The sequence below is a fragment of the Rhea pennata genome, chromosome 10, assembly GCF_028389875.1.
Source record: "Rhea pennata isolate bPtePen1 chromosome 10, bPtePen1.pri, whole genome shotgun sequence".
NCBI classification, from domain to species: domain Eukaryota; kingdom Metazoa; phylum Chordata; class Aves; order Rheiformes; family Rheidae; genus Rhea; species Rhea pennata.
This window is the reverse complement of record NC_084672.1, coordinates 12,335,187-12,359,224: the sequence shown is the minus strand read 5'-3', so window position 1 is coordinate 12,359,224 and position 24,038 is coordinate 12,335,187. Positions and strand designations below refer to the sequence as shown.

The following is a 24,038-nucleotide window of genomic DNA, read 5'->3' as shown; positions in this document are numbered from 1 at the left end:
CTATATACTACAGTATGACTATATACACTACAGAATGACTTAATCTTGAACCAACTGTTGGAAGTAGGTTGCTGCTTATTAAAGCTATTAGCCAAATGCTCAATGAAAAAAGTATCAAGTTAATTGAAGACTTAAATAACTGCTTAATGAAAATAAATTCAAACACCCAAGGACTTACCTACCCTGAACAGTTAGTTTGCAATAAGCCAGAGTTCATAAAAGCTGGCCTACATTTGATTACTAGATCAGTTATTCCCTGATGACAACAGACTCCTCACATACAGCTATGAAACAAAGTTATTAGTGAAGATTTTACAGATTTCACATTCTTTGATCAAACAGGTATAGCATATATTGACATTTTTACTCAGTATTACAGTAAGCTTTACAAGTGCATTCTTCCAAAGTTAGTTTTTCAAGTGTTTTACTCAGGTTGTTAAGGACATGCTTGCCTGCTTACATTCAAGAAAAGTCTATTATAGAGTTAGCAAAGGTCCTAACAAGAGCACCCGTCCCTTTGCTCCCCCTAAAAGACCATGTTTCACTGTGAGAATCACTGCAGCATCTTCCACAGCATGGCGCAGGAGCTCAGGCGCCTTCCCGCAAAGCCGGCCCCAGCCGTGAACTACCGCCTGCCCGCCCAACAGCCGCGCTCTGCCCCGGGCCACCAAAACCCTCCCCGAGCCCGCGGCTGAAGCCGGGGCTGGATACGGGCCGGCCCGCCGCCTCCCGGCCTGCGAGGAGCGCGGACGGGCACCGCGCGCCCGCGGGGCCGGCAGCCCCGGGGCGCGGCAGGCGGGGGCCGCTCGCGGCAGCCGTTAGCCACCGCCGCCCCCTCAGCGCGGCGCGGCGCAGGCCGAGCCCCCGCCGGCGGCGCTCGGCGGTTTACTCACAGCCCGTCCCTCCCCACAGCAGCGCGGGCCGGCGGCGCTCGGAGGGGAAGGCGCCTCCCGCCTCGCCCCGGCCCCCCGGAGGCGGGCGCAGAGCCCGGGCCGGGGCGCCGACACTCACCGGAGCCGCAGCGCCCAACGGCCGCTCGCCTCCCATCAGGCACAACAAAGGCGCCCCCGCCGCTCTTCCGCGTGACAACCGAACCCCGCGCGCGCCGCCCTCGAGTGGCGGCTCGGGGCTCCAACCAGCGAGCGCGGGACGGCCCTGTCGCCCCCGTCCTGCAGGCAGGAGGGGCGGGCGGGAGCCGCTCGCCCCGCCTCCTTCGCGCTCGGCTGCGCCGCAAACCCTCTCGTTGGCTGTTTGAAAGCAGGCGCGGACGGCCGCGGGAACGCATCTGGCTTGTTGGTTGGCTAAGCGGCCAGCCAATGGCTGTGGCCACATGCGGAGGGGGCGGGGTTATCGCCCCGTGACATTACGGCGTTCCCGCCCCCCGGGCGCCGCGCACAGGTGGTGGCGGCGCCATCTCGCACCAGGTCGTGGCGGTTGCCTGGCAACGCGCGATGGCGCCGCCAGAGTGCAGTCCTCGTGAGGTGACCTGGCGGGTGACGTCTCGCGCTGAGAGCGCTGGCCCCCGTGGCCTTGTCATGACGAAAGCTGACAGCATCGTGGAAGCCCCTCTCGCTGCAGAGCCGCTGCGCCTCTCCCGGGCGGCCCTTGAAGCGAGGCGCTGCCGCGCTCCTCGCAGGGAGGCTGGTGCCCCTCGCTGGGAGACGCCTGTGGCCGGTCCCGCTTCCTCTCATGTCACCGTGCTGACAGGGTGGTGATGGCAGAAGAGCTCTGAGGCCCTCTGGATAAACGTCCTGTGGAGGGTCCTTCAGCGGGCCTTCACCCCTTGCCCGGCCCTAGTAGGGGCCTGGGAGCAACCCTCCCTCAGGGTGTCCAGCACTCAGCCCCAGCGATCTACTGCACCTCCAGGGCTTACTTTAATCTTTTTTTTTTTAAATAAAGTTTTTCTGAGCTGGAGGAACTCCTTCCATAGAATTCAAAAACCAAAAAGAAAAATCAAGAAGGTTTCTCGAACAATGAGCATTTATTCAGAGAGGAGGAAGATATGTAATAGCACCATCTGGTGACACTCATCCTCAGCAATAATGCTTCCAGCCCGAAAGGATGGCGGGAGAGATGTGTTTGGGTCAGCTGTTGTAATATTTTTATTGATGAAAGCAACTAAATATGGATGTTAATGTGTTTCAGTGAAATTTATAGGCACTTTGAAAAAGAAGAATCAAAATACTGTGTAACTTTAGTTAAAATTACCTGTTTTTCCCAGGGGCTTCTAGTAACAATTAGAATGAACACGACCGGCCGATTCTTAAAACCACCTCAGTATTTTCACAGGCATATGCTTAATATTAGACTTCATGAAGTCTGATAAGCCCTGAGAGTAGAAAGGATACCATGCAGGGAGTTGATACGCCACTTACATCTGCTTGCCAAATAGCCCTGCAGTGGCATAAAACTTGAGCATAAGCTTTTGCTGGGGGCCCTATTCACAGATGAGAACCTTGGATATGATAGAACAGAAATAAGTTTGATCTTTATTCTAAAGACTTGAAATATCAGCTATGCCCGACCATTTTCAAGGAAATCAACTACTGATGTTTAAAAGCATCTCACTGCTTCAATATATGTTATTGACTATCTTAATCACATTGTTATTGAGGAATGAAACATATTCTGTGCCTATTAGTTGAAGAAAAAAATGCTTTTTAGTCAGCTCTAACTGTGGATATTTAGATCAGACTTTCCCTCCAAGAAAACTTATGTCCCCAATTATTTTATGTGTATACACCCTTTCTGTTTTTCAGAGAAAAGAGCTCTGACTAATGGTCCCATTTAACATGAACACTTTAGGCAGAAGAACAGAATTGCTTTTTTATAGTCAAAATTTCTTTCAGTGATTGCTGAATGATCCACACCAATTGTCTGCCTTATGGAACTAAGCTGGTGGGCTGGGAGCCAGAGCGAACATCTCCGGCTCTGCCAGGAGGCATTGCTTATCTTAAAGGGACAACCTTCTCAAGGACGCCATCATCCAGACTACCAGTCTCCTTCCAAAAATCTCCCTTCCCTTTCTTCAGTTACTTATTAAATGACTGTTTCTTCAACAGGAAGACCAAGAAACCACTCTTCACACTGAATACAGGATTGTTTTTTATTTATAATATTTATTGTGGCAAAACAATTCATAGGTTTCATTTAGAAGACTTTTTTCTGTGTTTAGGAACAGATGGACTCTACATGAAGAAAGGGGAAATCATGTATCATTTTGAAAAGAACACTGAATAAGGGCACATGCAGAGTTCAAACCATCTTTTAAATAATTTTCTCTCAAAATGCATCATTAGTTTCATTCAGCTTCTCTAGTTTGTAAAGGTCTATGGAATCAATGAAAATATATTTAGCCTACGTTTAGAAAGGGAAATCTCCAGTATTAATTAGTAATAATAGTTAAATCATATGCAAGACACAAAAATATTAGAATCTAGCATGCTTGTCCTTTAACAAGTTCTATTCCAAAATTATATTACATATATTAATTTCAACTTTGTAAATGTTGCATAATCTCAAGTCTTTGAGTAGGCAGACAGTGATAAAAAATGATTAAGAAACCAGATAACCTTTCTGTATTGTGAATGCTATTAATTTCAAACACTACTTGCTAGTAAAGTGCTGTTACAAGCAAAATGAAATCATTAGTGTCTATTGAAAGCAGGAGACGTTTTAGTAATATTCAAATTCTATTTGTTTTGGCAAATAGTTTAAACCTTAGACATGTTTGTTAAACTGCCCAAAACTAACTTCATAAAAAATAATACTGTTTTCCAATAATTCTATGCTAAAAGGCACATACTAATGTTCCGGCAGTTTGTTCAAGTGAGCTCTTGCATGTAAAGGTTTAATTGTGCTTTTAAATAGTTACTGATTCAGTATGACCTTGAAAGTGACATCTGTGCATGTCAAAAATACCTTTTTCACAAATGAATCTTGCACTCTGAAGGTATAATTTTGTTAAGATTATATATATCTATATAACTATGCATATCAATCTCTATAGATCTACATAGATATACACATATACATATATTCATACATAGACACACAAGAAGAAGTCTTCTGGAACAGCAGCAGAAAGTGCAGTCTATACTTTTTTGAATTGGCTTCATAATATAAAGTTTCATAATAGTCAATGAATTTTCAGAAATGAGTTGTATTGGGATTTAGAGATCCAAAGGATTATTTGTGATAATGCATATATCCCGTATTACTCTCTTTCTTTACCGGCTGTTTCAAACTCACTTCACTTCCAGAAGAGATGATTGGCAAATTATTTTCCATGTGATACTGTATAAGATGACCCACACTATCAAATATATGGTCTTTGGTTCTTACCTAGTGGAAGAAGCAAAAGAATATATTTCAAGTTATATTGTGCTTAAAACTGGTTGGGCATGAGCCTAGCCCATTAAGGTCAAAAGGCATTTAAGCCATTGAACTCCCTGTGGCGGGATCAGTAGGCTGTATACATTAATGCATAGCTATCCTTTTACCCAGTGTTAGGTGATGTGTGGAACCTAAAAATGTGGTGGACTCCGTTAAGACAATATATGCCCCTTAAGCATTACTTTTCTGATTTACTGTCTCCTCTGAGAAATGTCATTCAAGAATGCTCTCCTAGCCGCTGAGCAGAAGCAGCTGAGCAGAAGCAGGTAGAATTCAAGTGACAGCAAACCAATGCTCCATTTTCTATATCCAGAAGTGTGTTACTGATCAACTTTATTATTTGATGTTAGGGTTATTCTTCTGCAGTGTAATAACAATTCGAAAGATGCATTAAGTGTACTTTTATTTACACTTATTGCCAGTATCTTGACTCACAAATTTAAGTTCCTCACTTCTATTTCTATGTAACTTAAGTACTCACAAGCTCTTGAAATGAAATTTAAACCTATACTTCAAATTAATCTGCATATAATCATATCAGTTCCACTTTGTGGAAACCATCCATGCATTTTGACCAAAACATCTGAGCAACCCTGACATTTCACTATATGAGATGCTCATACCTTGCCCTCAGGATCCACCAACAGGAGATGCTTTGCCTGCCCTCCCTGAAGTCCACTGAGGACATACTGACCAGGTGATGTTGTGCTCTCTCGCACCAGAAAATCCCCATCGTTGACTAGGAGGCTCTCTGCTGCTTTCCTGTTTAATTTGCCATGGTAACAATCTTCATTCTTTAGCTGTTGTTTTATTTGTGGTATAATACAGAGACCAGCTGTGTTGCTTGCAGCACTCTGCTGAACAGCTTCCGGTAATTCTAAAATTAAATGCAAGGGAACATATTGGACACTTCACCTAGAACTTCATCCTAAAAGGAAGTGATACAATATTTTTATGGCTGTTAGCCTTCTGAAAAATTCAAATGATTCAGTCCTGAAGCTGTGAACAAAGCAGCCTTACAGGCTATAACAATATGCACACATGAATGTTCACAACACTCCAGTGCATTAGGTAACATTATCATTCCATCTTCTCCCCATACCTTAGATGGGAAAACCTTGGGTTGCTAGGCAACAGGAATTTAAATCAATGATTTTTTTTCTCTAATGCTCTGCTGATTTGGTTTTGTATTTCTTCAATTGTATTAAAAAAGTCAAGGCTTCCCTGTAAAAATAAGATTTTTGTTGCTTTTTAGCCACAGTACATTTTTAAAGATCTAGTTTTTCCTTCTTCCTTAACAAGCTCTGAAGAGATTGTCACATCTAATTGGGAGAGTCACTTTGAGTGACTCCAGCTATGTGTAGGAATGTAAGACAACATGGCCAACGTAGCCAGAAGGAAGGATTACAGCATGATGCATCTGCTGTGAAAAAAATGAACAATTACTGCATGTACTAACAAAACTGGGTGGCTTGGAATATAGCTAGCCAGACTGCAAATGACTCACAGGCAGAACTCCTCTAAGGAAGATAAGAGGATACCACTTCTCCAATGGAGTTGTGCAACTTAAGGCTTCTCAGGATATAGCTAGTTCCTGTTAGAGTACAATGCAGCCCCGGGTTTGAAATGTCTCAATGGCCACAGATTTCCTTTACTCTAAATCTGTGCAGTCCTTAGCGCGCTTTTTGATGAAGCCAACATTGACAGAAAAAGCACTAAGTGGGAATCCAAAAAAGGTGAAGATAATAAATAAAGTGTCTTCAGTAATGAAAATCTGTAGCAATTATATAGTCAGCTAATGGATATACTCCACGTTGAGTGTTTCAATCAAGACTTAATTTAACATAACAGATACTACTGATCAAAGAGCTTGATTTAGAAATTATTGGCCTGGATTCAACAGTCTTTGTTATGCAAGAACTGAGAAAAGATGATCGTAACAATCCCACTTTGACCTTGCGTGCTGTTGCCTGTGAAGCAAAGGCATCGGAGATCAGTTCCAGTTCAGAATGGGGGGAGATATGAGCGACATGATCGCCCTCGTCCTTGAGTCAGTCCCAAGCTTTCCTAACATCATAAAGATTTGCCTCTTATTACCTGTGGAAAATGTGACACTATTTATTGTTATCATCAACTGCAGAAGATGAAAGGTGTTTCTACTTGTTATCTGTCAGTATTTCTAATCTTTAATCCACTTTATCTTGAATTTAATAATCTAAAAAGCAACTAGTAAGGGTCCCCCCCCCTTTTCTTCTATATTTATTATTAGGAAAGCAAAAGATCTTTCTCTGTGCATATAGTTGACAACACCTCTCTTTTCAAAGCTTAGAAAAGCATGGTATTGCAATGTGACCCTACTCGCATGGTGCAGTGGGCTCCCATGGGTCGGTGCTGTTGCTGTACCACGGGCTGTACACACTGCGGATTGCAGGGTCTGTGTGTTGATGTAACATGGATCATCAAAAAGATCTAGTTTGTAGGCAGGCTTCAACAAAGCTGCATCTTTTTTTGTCCTCTGTGATCTTTCACTGCCATTACCTGCAATGAATGTGTAGTATGCACAGTTATTTTCTTTAGCCAAAAGAACTACACAAGCTGAAATAGAAATATTGTTGTTCTTATGTATCCCACTAAGATCATTCGTAGGGAAAATAAAAATTGACTGATGAACTAGGTTTTCCTTATGGCTAGAAGGCACCAGGTACACTGCCAAACTCCCAAACTGCCTAGAATGAAGTTTTCAAAAATGTTCTGCACTGGTTCAGCTTTACTCCAATTACTGTTAGTGCTGAAACTGCCAATGATTGTAGAGAAGTTAATATATCTGCCTTCGCAGAGGCACAAACTGTATCCATTGCTTGAGGCAAAGCCGTTTTGCTTCCCCTTGCACTGCAGGCATTGCGGGAAGAGCACGGAAGATGGAGGAGGCTGGCGCTTTGCGTCTCTGCCTGGAGAGCCAAAGCCACATCTGCCAGGTTCGGCTCCTAGCCTAGAAAAAAGCTAATAGAAAATCTATCCCCTGCATTCTGAACTGCAGCTAGCCAAATAGCACACATTTTTGCTCTTTAGCAACATTTTATTCATAGATCTATTCATTCTTTTATTTATTCACCCTCTCTTTGTAGAGACCATTTAATTTTCCTTTACTTAATCAGAAATAGCACAAGAAACAGAACTATCCCCTGCAGATCCTGTAACAGAACCCTTTATAGCAGCGCAGGTGGGAATTCAGAAAGGACCTCGCTGCACAGTGAAAAAGAGGAAACATGCTCAGCTCAGGGCAGCAGCTCTGGCAAGGGACATCCAGGAAGGGCTGGAGGCTGGCGATCTCACAGGGTAGCCGAGAGCAGGTTTTGCTAACGTGAAACCGAGGTGGGCACAAAACCTTCGAGCGAAGGGAAGGCAACACCCCTGCAGTCACTGCCACCGGCTCCACGGTAAAGCAATGGCGTGCTGATAGCTTAGGTCTCCTGCAGGGTTTGGAAGGGGAAGGGGTATTTTCAGAGACTTAAGTAGAGAAGTATTTTCCTTCTTCAAAGGGTATGAAAGGGAATAAAACAACAAAGGGTATGAAAGGGAATAAAACAACAAAGAGCTACTGTACAGCATCATGACAAGTAAAATGAGCAAGTCTGCCTGCAGACATGAAGACAGATTAGTGGCCTTTTGAAAAGCTATAAGGCCTTTTTGTCTGTCCTCCATCTAGGGAACTAGCAATGACCTAGTAAATAGGACACTTTTCACCACTGCATTGAAAGCAAACAGGCAGCTCTTCCAGGCAATTTGCCTTGCTTAGTTCTAAATATGCATGAGAAGGAAAATAGAGTCCATACCCACAGTTCTGCTTTCTTCTGGGCAATTTTCATATATATTGGTGAATGTTGGGCTTCCTGGCTGTAGAAAAATCATAAGAACAGTCACAAAGGATCTTCTTTATAAACTTCAGATAACTTTATAATGTCCATGCACCAGTTAATTGAGATCCAGGTAACTAAACAAATCTCTTTGAAACAAATTTCAGATCTCCTCAAACCATTTTTCATGCTGATATTGTTTTTTCTACAGGTTTCATGTCTGAACATACTCTAACTCTCACAGAGACTGTTAACTACCCAGTAATGTATCTAAGGCATAATATATACAGTACATTGTGCATCTCCGATAAATGAAGTGATGCAGTCACACAAGAGAAGTAAAAGAAAGCTGGGCCTACATTCTCAATTTATATCATGACTGAAATGTGGTGTGCAAGTGACCAAAAAATTTTAAACACTATTTTTTAATCTATTGATCATTAAAGTCCCAATGCTCAACATTAAAAATGTTGTCCCACCTTAAGTGTCTAATGTCTTTTTTAACCCCATGGTACCTGCCCTGTCTAGCCTCCAGCTGTAGCTCAAGATGACCTGTGGTCTTCTGCAAATCCTGTAGCCTGTCCGACAGCTAGCCCTGTGCAGGTGGCACAGCATAGCACCTGGGTTTGGGCTTGCTGAAATGAGCCCTAAATCTTGTTCTCTAATGGATAACTTATTGTTTCACTGTTAATTCTACAGATATTGCTATGAAGGTGAAATCTGGGCTTGATATGAAACAAGGCCTATTTCAGGTATGGGGCTATTTTTTTGCCAGAAGTCATGAACAGGACTCTTGCAAGAGGGATAGTTTTGATGCCATAAACAGGACTCTGATGATCTCATTTGAAGAGCACACCACAATATCAGAGTAATTCCTAGGCAATAAAAGTTCCTATTTTCTTATGAATGCTCCTTGCAATAAAAACAAGGCAAAAGGACTATAGACATCATGGTGTAAAAGTGAAATGGTCACCAAGTTGTATGGGCAGCATTAAATGATCATCAGACCCAAAAAGAAATAACAAGAAAGTAAAACCCTATGGAAAAAAGGCAATATCATTTACGCGATGCCTAGTGAGAAGTAACACTACACTGTACATCTTCAGGAAACTCACGCTGCAAAGAGGCTTACAAGGGTAACTACTTGCAACAGTTTTAGAGAGCTTTGAATGCAAACTCAGCTACAGTCAAACACTACTTCAGAGAACTGCTGGGTGTCAGGGTCCCACAGCTGAGATGTTAACCTACCAGAAAATTCATACAGCAATGCAACCTAACAGCAGTTGCCACTAGACCCAACAAAAACTGGAGAGCAGCAGCTTCTCAAACAGGACCACTTAGACTCCAACCAGCATGTCTGACCCCGCTCCCTCTAAATAAAGCCTTGGAAATGCTGGCATTTCCAAGAATTAGCACAGTAGCCTTCGTAGTTCATATAGCAAGTCTGAACTCTGCTGGTTTTACTTCCTGATTGCTTGTTCTCTTATTCCTGGCTATCCCACGCAAGAGCCATGGATATATGTATTTTTTGCTGTCCTTGAATGCTGTGGATAATTTAACAAAGCCTCTTGAACACCTCAAAGTGAATGCTGTATATACATTACACTACATTAATGTTGTATGTACAGGTTGTAGAAGATAATGGACAGGATGAACTAGTTATCTGATAGCAGCATAAGGAGCCAGGAAGCCTCATATTTTGCAGATGTTCTCTTAGACAACCCACATCAACGTTCATTTATTTCCTTCTCACAGCTAACCAGTGAACAAGAGAATATTACTTGGTCTTGTACTAAGCATCATTAAATCTACCCTAAAGAGAAGATTTTTCCAGGGTAATCAGGACCCAATTCTGTTATTAGCATGCTTTACACCACAGTATCATGCAAGTTGTTATTCATTCCCATAACAGGTACTGAATAGTTATTCCAGAAGAAGATGTACTTACCAAACAATACTGCTTTTTGCACTGTATGGGACAATCAGCTCTTTGGTCTGTTTGCACTTTCACTCGCATGTCCAATACTCCACCAGTGGGAGGCTCTTTCCCTGGAATTTCATTGTAATATTCATGATCCTCCCTCTCCTGTAAGTTCCCAGATGATTTATCAGTAGTCACAGCCTCACTGAAAAAATGTGAAAAATAAAGTGACTGATGTAATCAGCTGCTTTCCAGTGCAGGCAAATGCTCCAAGTGTTTGTGCATCACAGCATACCCAGGTCAGCCACACTGAGGTTTTAAAGGTTTGGGGGCCAGAAACTTTCAGAGAGTTTCTTCTTTATTTTTCCAGTTACTTCTTCTGGAATTAACAGTGGAGCCACCCACAGTTTGGGTTGTAAGGAAGTAGAGTCATTGCCCTAGCTCTGAACAGTCTGGATCCCTTTTCTTTGCCTTGAAAATATGAGTGCTGCTTACTGAACTCTCGCTTAAACAGGAGAGTGCCAAAGCATCGTACATTAAGGCATCTAAAGTGTAGACTGTAAAACTAATTCTTCTAGTTTCTTATCTCAGCCATATAAATCCAAGGAGACTGCTGTGTGGGGGACTTACAGGAGGAAATAATTAAAACCTCATGTGGCATTTAGTTAGACAGGCCTGCAACTGTTTTCGAAAAATCAAGTATTGCTACAAAAAAATTGTAGTTTTCCAGAAGGAAATTTACTCTGATTTTAATAACTGTAATCAATATAACTATTTTGTTTCAGCTTGAAGGAAATACTGAATGACACTAAGGATAGTGCAGTGTTTTTCTTGAGCTGAAACAGAATGATGGTAGTTTAGATGTACAGCTGATACACTGCAAAAGAACTAGGTGCTTCCTGTACTGTCTCCAGTCCTGAAATAAAAAGCTCATCTCAAATCCTACTTCTCTGTTTAATATGAATATAATTGGATAAAAGGCCTCAAGCAGGAAAGAGATAAAGTTCAAGTAGTTGATTATATGATACACAGTGCAAGTATTTGATTATGTGATTCATAGTAGTTTGGAAGTGGGTGACTCATTCACACAGCAATATCCGAGTTTTCTGCCTGAGGACCATTCTGCAGGCCCAGGTCTGAGATGGGCTCAGGGAAGGAATCTAATTAGCATCTTCCATTTCTCATCACTGGGATTTACTTGTGGTATCGTCTAGCACAGTCTCCTAGGAAGTTCTTTCTCTGGTTACTGTCCTCCAGGAAAATAGCCGACTGTTAGAAGCAGCATGGCAAAAAAAGCACTATCTCTAATGAAATAAATATAAATTGGAGGGGGTGCTGCTGCACCGTTATTCAGCCTGGGTTTTTTGCTGCGCTGTGTTGGGCACTGCACAGTGGCCACCTGCACGGAGACTCTCCAAGTTTTCAGGAAGGAGTCAGGTGCGGCGTCACCTACTTGTAGCCAGCAATCAAATCAGGCATCATGGTAAAGAAAGGAATGAGGGAGCCTTGAAAGAGAGGCATGGCTAACCTGTGAGGAGAGCCAGATGTCCGGGCAAGAATTTTGTGCCTTGTGCAATGGAAAAAGGGTAGCTGAAATGGGGACTTGCACTCCAAAAGTTAATCTAGATCCTGGATTTGGATGACTGTGCAGAAGACAGAGCTTCGTATTTTAAAATGCCAAGTGGCGCCTGTGTTTTAATTCAGTATGCAAGGCTGATACAAGTCATACCAGGTGGCATGTCAGGGCCCTGCCAGGATATGAGCCGAAGAGCAGAAAGGTAAATTATAATTGCTTTTCTTCCCACCACCCACTCTCCACAGCTGTGGTGAGCTTACGCTTGGAATGGCTGAGGACTGAGCTCGGTGTGTGTGCACCTTATCTATAGAGCAGAACTTCTTCACTTCACTTACTCTGCCCTTACTCAGAAACATTTGTTCCATTTACTCGCATGACTTAGAGTTCAACAGTATTGTTCCTTAGCTAAAACAGCCTTATTTTATGTTGTTATGCACCTGTACAAACGTCACTGAAATCAACAGAATTTACTAGAACAAGCCAATTTTAGTCTATTATATTCTGTACATGCAGCATAAACTTAAATTAGCATACGTCCAGAAGAATGGCATATCTGAAACATCTTATTTATGGATCACTCTTTACAGCATACATTTTTCCTGAAAAGTAGCGAAGAAAAGAAAACTGCCAGTTAAGCAACTGAGAACATCATGCTGACCTTTCATGAGCAGTGACCAGGCCAGATGGATTCTTCAGGTACTGTTTGAACCGCAGCTCAAAAGCTTGCCCTATGGTATTTATTACCTCCTGCGCCATCCCATTGGGACATTCCAGTATGTGACATGCTGCAAAGAGACACCTTTCTTAAATTAAGTAAACATGCTTTATACCAGAAGATATAGAGACAAGCTACATTGCTTACAGCCGCAAAGTTAGACAGGATGTTACACATTTAAATAGCTTTAGGTTGTTATACAGACTGAGATTTTTGCTGTATTAAGGAACTTGCTCTGGGTATTTTAGTCATAATAGCAACTTTTACCTTTATAAAAGAAACTCTCCATTTATGTTTCCTGCATGGAGTGCTCCTGTATCTTCTGTTTTCTCCTGCACGGTGGTAAACACAGGCACAGGAGAGAACCCTCCCTGCAGGTAGGTTCTGGCTGTTTTCATAGGAAACAGCAAAAAAAATTAAGGCAAGGACAAGCAGCCCCAGCAGCCAGGGGCAGGATGGCGCTCCTGCTACCAGTCCTGGCTCTCACATGCAACCTCAAGAAACTCGCACCAGCAGTGAGCGCCAAGGACCAGCTCTCCCCTCTGCAGAGCTGTCATGCAATAGCGCAGGTTTAGTCTCACCTGCAGATTCTCACTTTGTTGCACAGAAAGTGTGAAGTTTAAAGCCACAGTCTGCATGCTATCACATGTTTCCATAGAGTGACATTAGAAATTATATGGAATATTGAATCATTTGGTATCCCAGTACATTTAAAATTCATGCAATATCTTAGTACTGATAAAGTGATCATATAAATATGCATAACAATCTGAAAATTGTTTCCATACCTCTCTGATTAACAGGATCTTTTGCTACATATGCAACATAGTCTGTTGTATCCTTTAGGAAAAGAGGAGAAAAATATCTTTAAAATTATTATTACCAGCAACACTGTCAACATAACAAAGCGACTGAGTATAGAGATAAACATTTCTAGCCTTTAATAGGCATACTTCCTTCAGTAAAAACAACTGGACTTGCTAGCAAAGCGGACCAAGAGAAAGACCAACAACACTTTTGTGGATACAGACACAGTAATTGTGCTGGAATGGTCTTCCTGTAACAAATGCAATAGATCACCTTGCTTTGTGCTTGCAATAGACTTTTGAGTTTCAAACTCTGTAACAGGAGCAAAAATGACTGCTGGCTCATCAGCAGGCAGCACTACTCTCTTCCAGTGCTTCCCCAAAGCTCACATTCTCCCCTGTGTGACAGCCCAGGGCTCAGTGACTTCCAGGCACATCATTTCACTGGGACATTTCTTACTAGGATCAGTGGAAGATAATACTGAATAGCGCTGAAATACTGCAAGAGCAAGTTAGAGTTTTTCTAAGTTGTCGTATGAAGGCTGGCTTTTAAAGGCATCGTGGGGAGAAGATGATCTTAAAAATATCATATAATACAATTGGTATCTAATCTCCATCACTAGTGCCTGATTTTAGCCCTGCTAACATCAGGTTAAATTCCTTTGGACTTCAAGGCTGCTGAGATCAGACAACCTCAGTACAGTCAGTTGCCTGTTTCAGATTCACTTTCCAGCCAACATAAAAATAATAATCACTTTTTCTAGTGAAATTGAAGAGGGAGCTGGAATAAAAAAATTAACATTTTTAGTCATATTGCAAAAGCAAAGAACCATTTGTTAATTTGGTGTTATAGTAAAAATAGTGAGGTAATTAATAATATTCTTTTAATAATTAAAGATGCATTTTGGTTTTTTGGATCTTTAAGGCAAGATGGGGAAAATGCAATTCACAGCTTAAAGGCATGGCTCTCTTGAGGGCAGATGCAATCGGCTGGCAGGAAACAAAGGCCCCATTTGCCATATGCACAAGAACGACCATTTAATAATTCACAATGAATGACAGAAGCAGACCTTAGGGTCAGCAGAACTTGTCCTAGATCATTAAAAAAAATCTGAAGTTAATATCATTACAGCAAAGAAAACTAAATATTTCTTACACATTTAGTGAACTCAATTTCCTTCCTTTTCCTCTCAGATTTTTTTTAAAGCTCATAAATATTTTAGAATACATTTTTAAATGAATTAGATCTGGAGAGCAACTAGAGAACTAAAACAACTGGAGCTACACCTACTATTTTTTATGTCTTTATAATGTTTAAGTACAAGCAGGGATGACTGCTCTAAAGTAAAGCCACTTCTAGAGCAGATCATTGCCATTCCTGAACGGTGTGGAGTGATACTGCGCTGTATCCAGATCCCACTGTAGGGTTAAGCAACTCATGCAACTGCACATGGGGACAGGCAGAGACACATCCTACAGAAACTATATCCTATTTTAGCTGTAAAGAGAATTTTGGAAAAATAACCTGAACAAGTCACCAGAATTCCCCCTAGATTTCTAGTCACCAACCGTGATCGAGACCTCCGTTTTACATAATTTCCCAGAAATATTAGCTCATTGAGCAAAGCAGCCATGCTGGGGCTTTTCTTAGATTCTCCCTGAGAGGAGAATATTTAATATTAAAGATGTATTTAAATTGTTCAACCATCAAGAAAATTGGAATTTTCTCCTTGAGTAAAGAGTACAGAAAATAAATATCTGAAAATTTTTCTGGAAGGCAAAGGAGATGTACGTTACAACAAGATAAAGTAATTTATATTAAGATTCAGACTGGACTTCAGTTAGCTACAAAATGGGCTTCTAATAAAAGAAACAATAGGCCTAAGAAAAAATTGTTGAAGTTTAACCTTTAAACTTTAGATCGTACCATGAGAACTACTACTACAGTTAGAAAAATAGCAAAGGATCCTCCCTGCATGCACTTAACGGAAGAGCAGAAGGGATGTGTTAATAAGAACATTGTTGCACCACGTCAGTGGCGCACACAAAATTTCAGCAACCAGGATTTTTGCTCTGACCAAAGTTTACTCAACTCCGCATCTAAAGGAAGGGACATAGGTAAGTTCAAGTCAAGGGGACATTGGTTAAGCCAGTTCCTCATATAACATAAAGCAACATCAAGCTTAGCAGCATGAGCCAGAAAGAAAAAGCAGCTTGTGATGCTCAGCACAGTGGTGCACCAGTATTTGGCAGCTACCTAGAAAACCACATCCTGAAATGTCTGCAGAGCCCAAGGACTGTACTGTGCAGTGCAGTGTATCAGGACAGCACAGGCCTCTATGGGTAAAATCTGGACTGCTTTAGGATCTCGAAATGCTTTAATCATTGAACGGATCTTCAAGGTTCCGGTACCGAGGGACTGGGTTCTTGCAAGACCTACCAAGTGGGTGCAGGGCCAACAGCAGGCAGCCTGTGCCCGTCCCACCCCAGCTCCGCAGAGCTGCTGTTGGGAGGCACCTTGGGAAAGGTCTCAGAGCAGCTGCGCTGGCCAGCATCACCTGCGGGGCCCGCCACGGAAGGTCACTCCACCACTTAGGGCTGGTTCCCACCTAATTTCCCTGCCTGGACAGTTTGCTAAATCCGAAGAGGCAGATTAGTCATTTTTTCAGTTGAGGCTAGACCTGGCTTCCACCCCTGTGTTATCAGGAACATGACCCAGATCCTTCTATTTCCTTGTTTCATAACAGAAGAACAAGAAGACATTTAACAAAAGTGAAGGGCAGAAAATTCTAAACAAGACAGAGGGATCTGGAGTGAACTGAAGCTGACAGACGATGGGAAAGGTGCATATGTGTGTCTGTCATAAAGATCAACTGAGCCTCTTCTCTCAGTCTCTTTTCCCGCCTCAGTCTCTCAGTTTCCTTGTCCTCCTGTCACCCTGGCAAACCCTGTTGGTGCTTGCAGATGGGAAGGGATGAAGTAAAGTATTTGCAGGTGCTTTTATTCTCATAATAATTTCATTAAACCTACAGAAGTGTATCTGATAAATCAATACTTACTGGGTCACCTCCAGAAGCAAATGAGATGGACTGCATGTGATGATTGGCAATAATCTGAAAAGCATGACAAACTAGTTAAACGTGCTCACGTGCCGTACGTTTAGAAAACAGCAGAACACGACTCCATGGAGCAAGCAATTAAGTTCATGACTACCCAATCCTTTAACGCATACACATACCATTTGTGAAGAAAGGAGCTAGAGGTGAGACTATTTTTTAAGAATACATATTCATGTTTAGTAATATCTAGGTTCCTGAGTAATCTTCCTTAAAGGGTTTCCAGAACAAATGCAGCCGCCAACTTATAACCTGGTCAGTATGAAGCTACATGCGACTTTTATAGGAGAATAACTGGAGACACCTGACATGTTTACAAATTTTTGGTAAATTAATTTAGTTGAACATGACCAGAAGTTAATTTAAATGCATAGCTTGTATAATGATGGTGTTTTTATGAACAGGCCCCAGTGACACTCTGATCACGTCCTCTCTCAGCACTAGCACTGAACTATTGTCTTACAGATTTCTCCAGCCAGATCAAGCATCAGCTTTTCTTAGTTTCACCTATTACCTCAAACTGTTCTTTCTTATAAAAATAACTGCAATAAGGAACACAATGAAATGTGGTGGCAGTGCAAGAATGGAATAAGCAGAACTTTCAGTTTGCAAAGATCTGGTAAGTAAAGACCTAGACAGAATTGGAGGGCAGCACCATAAACACCCACGTGCGCACAAACAGGGCACGTTAGTGCGTTGGGAAGCAGATTTGTCCAGCTGGTTTTCAATCCTGCTACAAACATGCACAGTTTAGAAAGGCCATACTTTAGTTGCAGACCCTGGGGTTTTGCCTGGTGTAGGGAAGCGCTTGGCTGCTGTACCTGAGAGGGAAGGACACCACGTGCTGTTGCCCCTAACCCCGCTGTGCCACGGGGGAATCCCAACAGCTGCTGGCGTTGGGCAGCCTTGCACCAGCATCAGTGCAGTGATTCCTCCAAAACCAGTGAGTCCAAACCACCTCCCTGATGTTTCCCTGCTCCACCAAGGAGCAAAGCTAGTACTGTGTCTGGGTGAGATAATGCTCTGAGCTGAAGTCAAGTGTGGAAGGTGGAACTAGGTGGGCAGCATGAAGTTGTCCCACGTGCTGGGAAGGAAGCACCCCCCGACCTAGGGCAAACTCAGGCTCGCAGGAGCCTGCTTCGAGGAGCCTGGAGAATTTACATAGTATAATTGATTATGCACATGTATCACCGGCCATGAGATAGCTTTGAATGATGCTAAAGCCAAGCTCTGACTCATTATTTATATCTTCTTTTTTTTCTCCAGGACTTGTCAGAAGCTCCAGTCAGGACTACAGCCTTGTTTATTAGGCACTGTATAAACAGAGACACACATACAGAAACAGCTTGCCAAGCGCTTAGAGATCCTTCCACATGAAAGACACTATTATAAACAAAAGAGGCATATGACACATGTCAAGTTCCTCCAAAATGCTCTCATTTCTAGATCTAGGGGCACCAATGCAATTCCGCTTTACCAAGACTAAATGGCGCAGCGTTCCACGGAAGGCGCCTAGCCATTCCTTCGGGGGCCACAAAGGGAGGCGAATAGAGTAGCCGAGAGAAAAGGACGCTGGCTTACACGTATCCTACCTGCTGCGTGTCAACGTTAACTAAAGTGAGGCTGCTAGTTGAAATGGTCAGCTTTATATTCATGCCAGAAAACTGAAGGTTACTTTTGCCAAGCACAGAAGACAGGAACTTAACTGGAGGCTTTGAAAAAAAGAAACAAAAAAAAGACTGTCAGTTGAGTTTTTCAGGGGCAGAAGCACATCAAAGTCAAGTAGATTTTACAGTATCTGACTGAGAATTTAAATGGATTAAGGATTAGGACTTAATCAAATGCAAACAGATCTTACAACAAACAAACATACTTGAATGCATGATTTTTATGTCAATAAAGGAAAAAGTTTTAAAGAAGCAAAATTGCAATGAACTAAATGTTGTAGCTGGTAAATAATTCATAGTGCATCATTTTCCCACTGAACTCTGCACTTTGTTTTTTGGGGAAAAAGTGTTTGAGTAAATCAAAAAAGTTCTCTCCTGTATTCATTTTTCAGGAACATGTTCGGTGAGAGTCATTCTTCCTGCGCTCCACAGTTACCGATGGAAATCGCTAACTGCCACTGAACACTACCCAACAGAAGCTACTTACATTGCCCGTCACTGCATGCCAGTCATTAAATAAATGATAAGCCCATTAAACACTACTATTCTAGTTTTAATTCTTTTGGTCTAAATAACAATCACATAATCCTCCAGTGAATGGGCTCCCTTTTGCAATCAAGAAAACTCACATTTTACCAGCCAGAACCTAAAAATCTTAAAGCTTTGCGCACTGAAAAGGCTGGTGGGAGCAGGAACCCTGGCCAGAGCATTAAGCCTCAGGAGTAAGGTACAGCACCGCTGGCACCCCCAAAGCAGAGGAGCCTGGACATCCTGCTGAAAACAATCCTTTGGGTTATACGAAGCTCAGATGAATGAACATACACTGACTTCAGCATGCACTGAATCCAGTTTGGAAATCACATCTCTAGCTTATCAAAAGCACATAGAGAAAGGTAAATGCTCAGCTAAAATAATATTTACCTTCCGCTTTTTTATAGCTCCATTTGTACCTGATACAGCTTCACACAGTCGGCTTATTGCTTCCCTACAAATAGAAAAATACAGCACAAACTGTTGGATCATTCAGCATGCATCAGCTGTAACAGGGTCAGCAACCTTGTGATTAATTGTTACAATCCCACTTAAAAACAGTTAAATCTTCTGGAAGGTCTTTTTTCTTTTTCTCCCTCCCCTCTCAGTGTTAATGAAACACAGTGATTCAGCAATCTGTTTTGGGTTGATTCTTTTCCTTCATAGGACATACCAGTTTCACCTAATGGAAATTTCCTGTAAAAGAAAAAACACAGACAGCTCCCCAACTAACCACAAGAAATGAAAAGGATCTCATGCCTTCAAAGCCCCTTTCACAGTAAGGTCGACAGGTCTCCTGCTTGGCAGGTAGGAGCCCTCACCTGCCGCAGTTGGTCTTATTTAGAGCATCACGGACCTGTTGAGCGAGCCCAGCTGGGTGCCCTTATTAGCTGGGCTGGTGTTTTAGGTTTCCCTTAAAAAAATGAAGGAAAAGAAACATCTCACGACCATTCTGGAATTTATGAAAAACCTCTTTTCTCTCACAAGGAGATCCCTGTTTACTGTAGCGTTGCTCAGTGAAGGTCCCCCAGCCCTCTGGTCCCACCTCGCCAGGTGCAGCAGCTACTCCGGTGTCCGGCACCAGGGCTGGCAAGTCCAGGGGATGTTTCCTTGCCAAGCAAAGTGCAACAGTCTCAGCCAAACTCCTGGTTAGACTCTGCTCATTCTACACACGCACTGATAAAAATGCTTCAAGGGTTGCTGTCAGCACTTCTCCCTTAGCAGGAAACCTTTCTCTGCGAATTTTATACAAACCTTTCTCATTTTAAGATCAAGGTGTACAGTTTGCTCAAGGGAAAGCTGAGTTTCAAAGCTGCTTTTCTTAGAATGCGAAGAGGTTTCGTTGTGCTCGCTAAAGATAAAGCCTAGGAGGGAAACTCAGAGGTAAGGTCTACTTCTGCTTCTCATGTTCTTTTTCAGATCTGAGGTTTCAGTTCAATATTTCCCAAATTAAAAGTCCTTCCCTGGCTGTCAAGGTGCTTCTCAGTTAGGAAAGCAGAAGTGTAAGGCATAAAGCACTCACAGTGTTTATTGGCCTATATCAAAGACAGCTGAATTGCACACTTAAGGTAACCAAGTGGCACGCTGCATTGGTTTCCCACACGTCGACAAAGGAAATTCTGATATATGATCAGTCAGATTATTGGTTTTGACATACATATAACAGTCAGCTACTACTGATCAAGGTTGGTAGAGCTGTTGGAAAAAAATATTTTGTCACAGACTTTTCACTCACTGATACGTTTTATCTTATTGTAAAAATGGTGACTTACTAGCTTGGAAAGTGCTTAGAAAATTTCCTTAACCTTTCCTAGACATCTTGGCACTATGGACATGCCAGCAGTGCTGCAACATCCCACACGCCCCAGAATCGTGTGGTACCCTTATCTTCATAAACCAGCAAGTGGAGATGCTAACAGGGTAAGTTTTTCATGCAAAAGAACCTGGTCACCCTCCTACAATTTCCCATGGAGTTAGGAATGCAAGACGCATTGGGAAAGGCACAAAAGCACCTGGCAGGGCTGGACGTGCAGCCCACGAGCCCTCCAGCTGCCAGAGCTCTCTGCCACGGGGTTCACGGAGAGGAGAGAAGCCCTCGACCCAGTGTGTTTTCAAGCATATTTGCATTTTGAAGCCCTTTTTTTTTTTTTTTCTTTTGAGCAAGTGCTGAAGCTCAGTGCTACAGTGCTGTAAGACTCGGAGGAAGGAAGCACACGGACCGCTGAATTTGTGTTCTCGTTTCTGTCAAATCAGCCCAGAGGAGTTGTGACTTTCTGTGCAGTTTGCTCCCAAAGTGAAGCCCGTTTCCTCAAGAAACTTTCTGAAAATGTAGCTGGTGTCTCAGGGCCACATTCCTAAACTTCAGTCCATAATTTCAGAGCTATCATGCAAAATCAAGCATAAATTCAGTCTTTACATAGCTGTATGTTGTTCATATGATAAAGCATTTTCTTCTCAGTGCAGAGTAAGTCTGCATTAGTCAATGCTCTCAGGTAACAGCAGTGCCTCGGTTCCTCGAGGACACTCGAGGCTCCGGCGTCGCTGCTGGGAGCGGACCTGAGGGCCAAGCTCCGGCCAGCGGCGCTGCAGAGCCGCAGGAGGGCAAAGGGCCCAGCGCCACTGCTGGGTCCTTGTCCGGATGCCGCTCATGTTGCTGGGCTGATTCGCTGTGTGCATAAAACACTAGAGAGCCCTAATACTAAATTGAATCTTTCTGTCAAGAGAGAAACCTGAGAAATTAAATTTGGAGATTGTCAAATGAATGAGGACCTCATCAATAATAAAATTATAAAAATGTAGTTAAGATATTCTGAATGAAAACAGCAGAGAAGAGGAGCATCATCAAGGGCTACACAAGATGGGTCAGAGTCAGTTTAGAAACACACAGTCCTCCAGCCCTGTAAAGCAAAGCACTTCTCCCTACACAACTAGAAATAGCTTCTCAAGTCCATTCATTCATTCCTGAAATCCTTCTCGTCTTGCTCCTATTTAGGTGTCACCAATAGAAAGGTCAAAACTAAAAAACATGGGAATAGGCATCCAGAAGGAGGGTCTTGCAGATTCCAAAAATCAAGCTAGAAAAGGAGAGCTCATCTTCTCATTCGATATTAAAGGAAACTAAAATCAGACACAGGACATAATGGCTACCTATATCCTTCAAGTCTAGCTACAAAGAAAAACAGATATTGAATAAATTGGAAAAACAAGGAAATCTTCTATTTTGCTGACAAATGAGTTATTATACACTTGAAGCAATCTCTATTGAAGAAATGAATCTTAGGCAAACTATCAGCACGTAACCACATGCCAAAGCAGTTTTCCAGCAAATAGGAACAAAAAATAGGTAAATCATTCCTACTTTATAGTTCTTATTACCTCTTCTGCTTAGTGAAAAACACTTCACACATTTCTTGCTGCATATTTCTGGATGATGTTTCAGATGATTTAACAAACTAATATCTTAAAGTTGTGAAAAACGGAAATTTGGTAATACCTTGCTGATATAACTCGATACTTTCATCATTCACTCATTTCAGTGGACAGATAGATCGGAACCAGATGTGCACCAGTCCATGTGCACTGTAACCAAAAAGAGGAGAAACGCTGGATATGTCCATGATAAACTGAAATACTATTTACTCTACCAGTGACTTCTTCCTGGAGAGCAGCTATTAATTTATTCTTTCAGCAGTTCATTTCCAATCACGTGCTCAGGCAAGTCTCTGCTCTCAGATCTGACAGGGTCGCACTTACCCACCCACAGTTCTCCTAGTTGATCCTCTTGCTTCTGGACAAACAAGCAATGTTACGGGTCCTGCCGCTCGCCTGGCCATTTTATATTCTCCAGATGTGAAGCAGTGACAGCCATGCTGTTGCTCTTCCTTTCTCTCCCCCTTGTCACTCATCCCAAAGCAAAACACTCTGAATTTTTTGTTTTTCTTTTAAACTGTACTGAATGGGATACTCCACTTGGGTACTCTACAGCAGCTTTTCTCAGCCCTAGGAGCCACAGAATGAACTCAGGAAAGCTGTGAGGAAATTAAGTTATTCTTGTTATTTAAGGCAAAGATATTGCTCCTTAACTCCTCAGACATCTCTTGCCATCAAGGTCAGATCCCTTTCCACCAGTCCATCAGTGCCACACGATCATGTAAGTTAATCATTGGTACATTGACAAGGTTTCCACTCTTCCACAAGGAACGTAAGAGATTTGGGCCAGCTCTTTCCACCATCTAGAGAGACTGCTCCAAACCTGGCAGCGGAGCCTCTGCAGGCTTCCCATGCCACCGGAGCCTGGTCCTGCTCCTCACACCTCCTTCCTCCGCTGGGAGCCCAGTCACAAGTGAGCCCGGCAGATGCTTGTCCCTGGAGGTGGCATTTCCTAGGGATTCTTCTACATGGCATTAGTTCGCCAGGGCTGGCACGGTGCATGGGAGCACGTACACTGAGCTGGCCTATGGGACGTGGATGCAGGGAAGCCTCTCAGGCTGGGCCACCAGGTCCCTTGAGCACACAACCTTCATCAGCACCCACCACTGGGGCTGAGAGCCATGGCAGCAGGGATTTTGGGGGGCTCCTGAGGAGCCGTGGCAACTTCCTACTGCTCTGGGCCAGGCTGTCCTGCCCGAGCTGCCCTTCATGGATCCGCTGTGGCTCCCTCACCTGCCATTCCCATTCCTCACCTCCCACAGGGGCCATTCCCAGCCACCTGCAGGCTGAGCCTGCTCGGAGAGAGCTCCAGCAAGGATGGGAGCAGGAGGAAGGGGCAAGGACAGCCCCGGTTTGGCATCTGGGATGACTGTACGGCTCGGCTGAGCAGTCAAGCCTACCCTCGTTGCAGACACCTAGCCCCACTTTTCTCAAAGAAAGGAGGGCGCATGGGGGAGAAGAGCTCGCAACAACAGTGAGCCGCTTTGTGCATTGTCTCCCCAAAGGAGCGTAAAGAAGAGCGCGGCGCTGATGTAAGCGCAGAAGCATGCTGCTGGAGATTGGCTTTTAAGCAGCTCGGGCTCTGCCCACGCTGGCGAACAGAAAGGGATTGTGCGTCTCAACAAAGTTGAAATGGCTCTTTCAGACAAAGTCAGCCTTCTTCAACCAGCCGTCCCCACTGGCGCGTTTCGGATGCCCTTCGCCCTAACCACGCTGCCTGACCATTTTCTAGTTTGCAAGTTAATGCCATAATCTGAGATACAAAATCCCTTTTCCTGTAAATGTCCAAATATTTAATTTATCAGAGTGAGGGGATGTGTAACAGGAGAAGAGCAAAAGGGCTGAAGAAGAAACACGCAAAGGCGGAGCGGCTTCCTCGGCGGGAGGAGAGGGCCAGGTGCAGCCTTGCCACCCTGCAAGGGCTGAATCTGACCACCCAGTGGGCCAAAATCTTGTTCTGCAATAAGCAAGTGTAACACACTTATTGGTGACCACCAAAAAAAAGCCTCTCCAGGAGAGGCTCCTGGT

The 24,038-nt window shown here is 43.2% G+C and overlaps 1 protein-coding gene across 4 annotated transcripts in view; it reads right to left on the bottom strand.

Moving 5' to 3' along the window:
• Positions 1–3,132: 3,132 nt before the first annotated feature.
• Positions 3,133–24,038, bottom strand: part of SHC4 (SHC adaptor protein 4) — a 31,255-nt gene continuing 10,349 nt past the window's right edge. The window contains exons 3-12 of one of the 4 annotated variants that reach the window (XM_062583497.1): positions 18,972–19,035; positions 17,976–18,095; positions 16,327–16,380; positions 13,250–13,301; positions 12,405–12,531; positions 10,198–10,375; positions 8,229–8,289; positions 6,754–6,933; positions 5,019–5,272; positions 3,133–4,344 (exon numbers count right to left, since the gene is read on the bottom strand). In XM_062583497.1, the coding sequence (XP_062439481.1) occupies positions 4,189–4,344; positions 5,019–5,272; positions 6,754–6,933; positions 8,229–8,289; positions 10,198–10,375; positions 12,405–12,531; positions 13,250–13,301; positions 16,327–16,380; positions 17,976–18,095; positions 18,972–19,035 (1,246 nt within the window). In that variant the 3' untranslated portion in view covers positions 3,133–4,188. Of the gene's footprint in view, positions 4,345–5,018; positions 5,324–6,748; positions 6,934–8,228; positions 8,290–10,197; positions 10,376–12,404; positions 12,532–13,249; positions 13,302–16,326; positions 16,381–17,975; positions 18,096–18,971; positions 19,036–24,038 lie in introns of those variants that run through there. The other 3 variants (XM_062583498.1, XM_062583499.1, XM_062583500.1) reach the window with 3 other exon arrangements.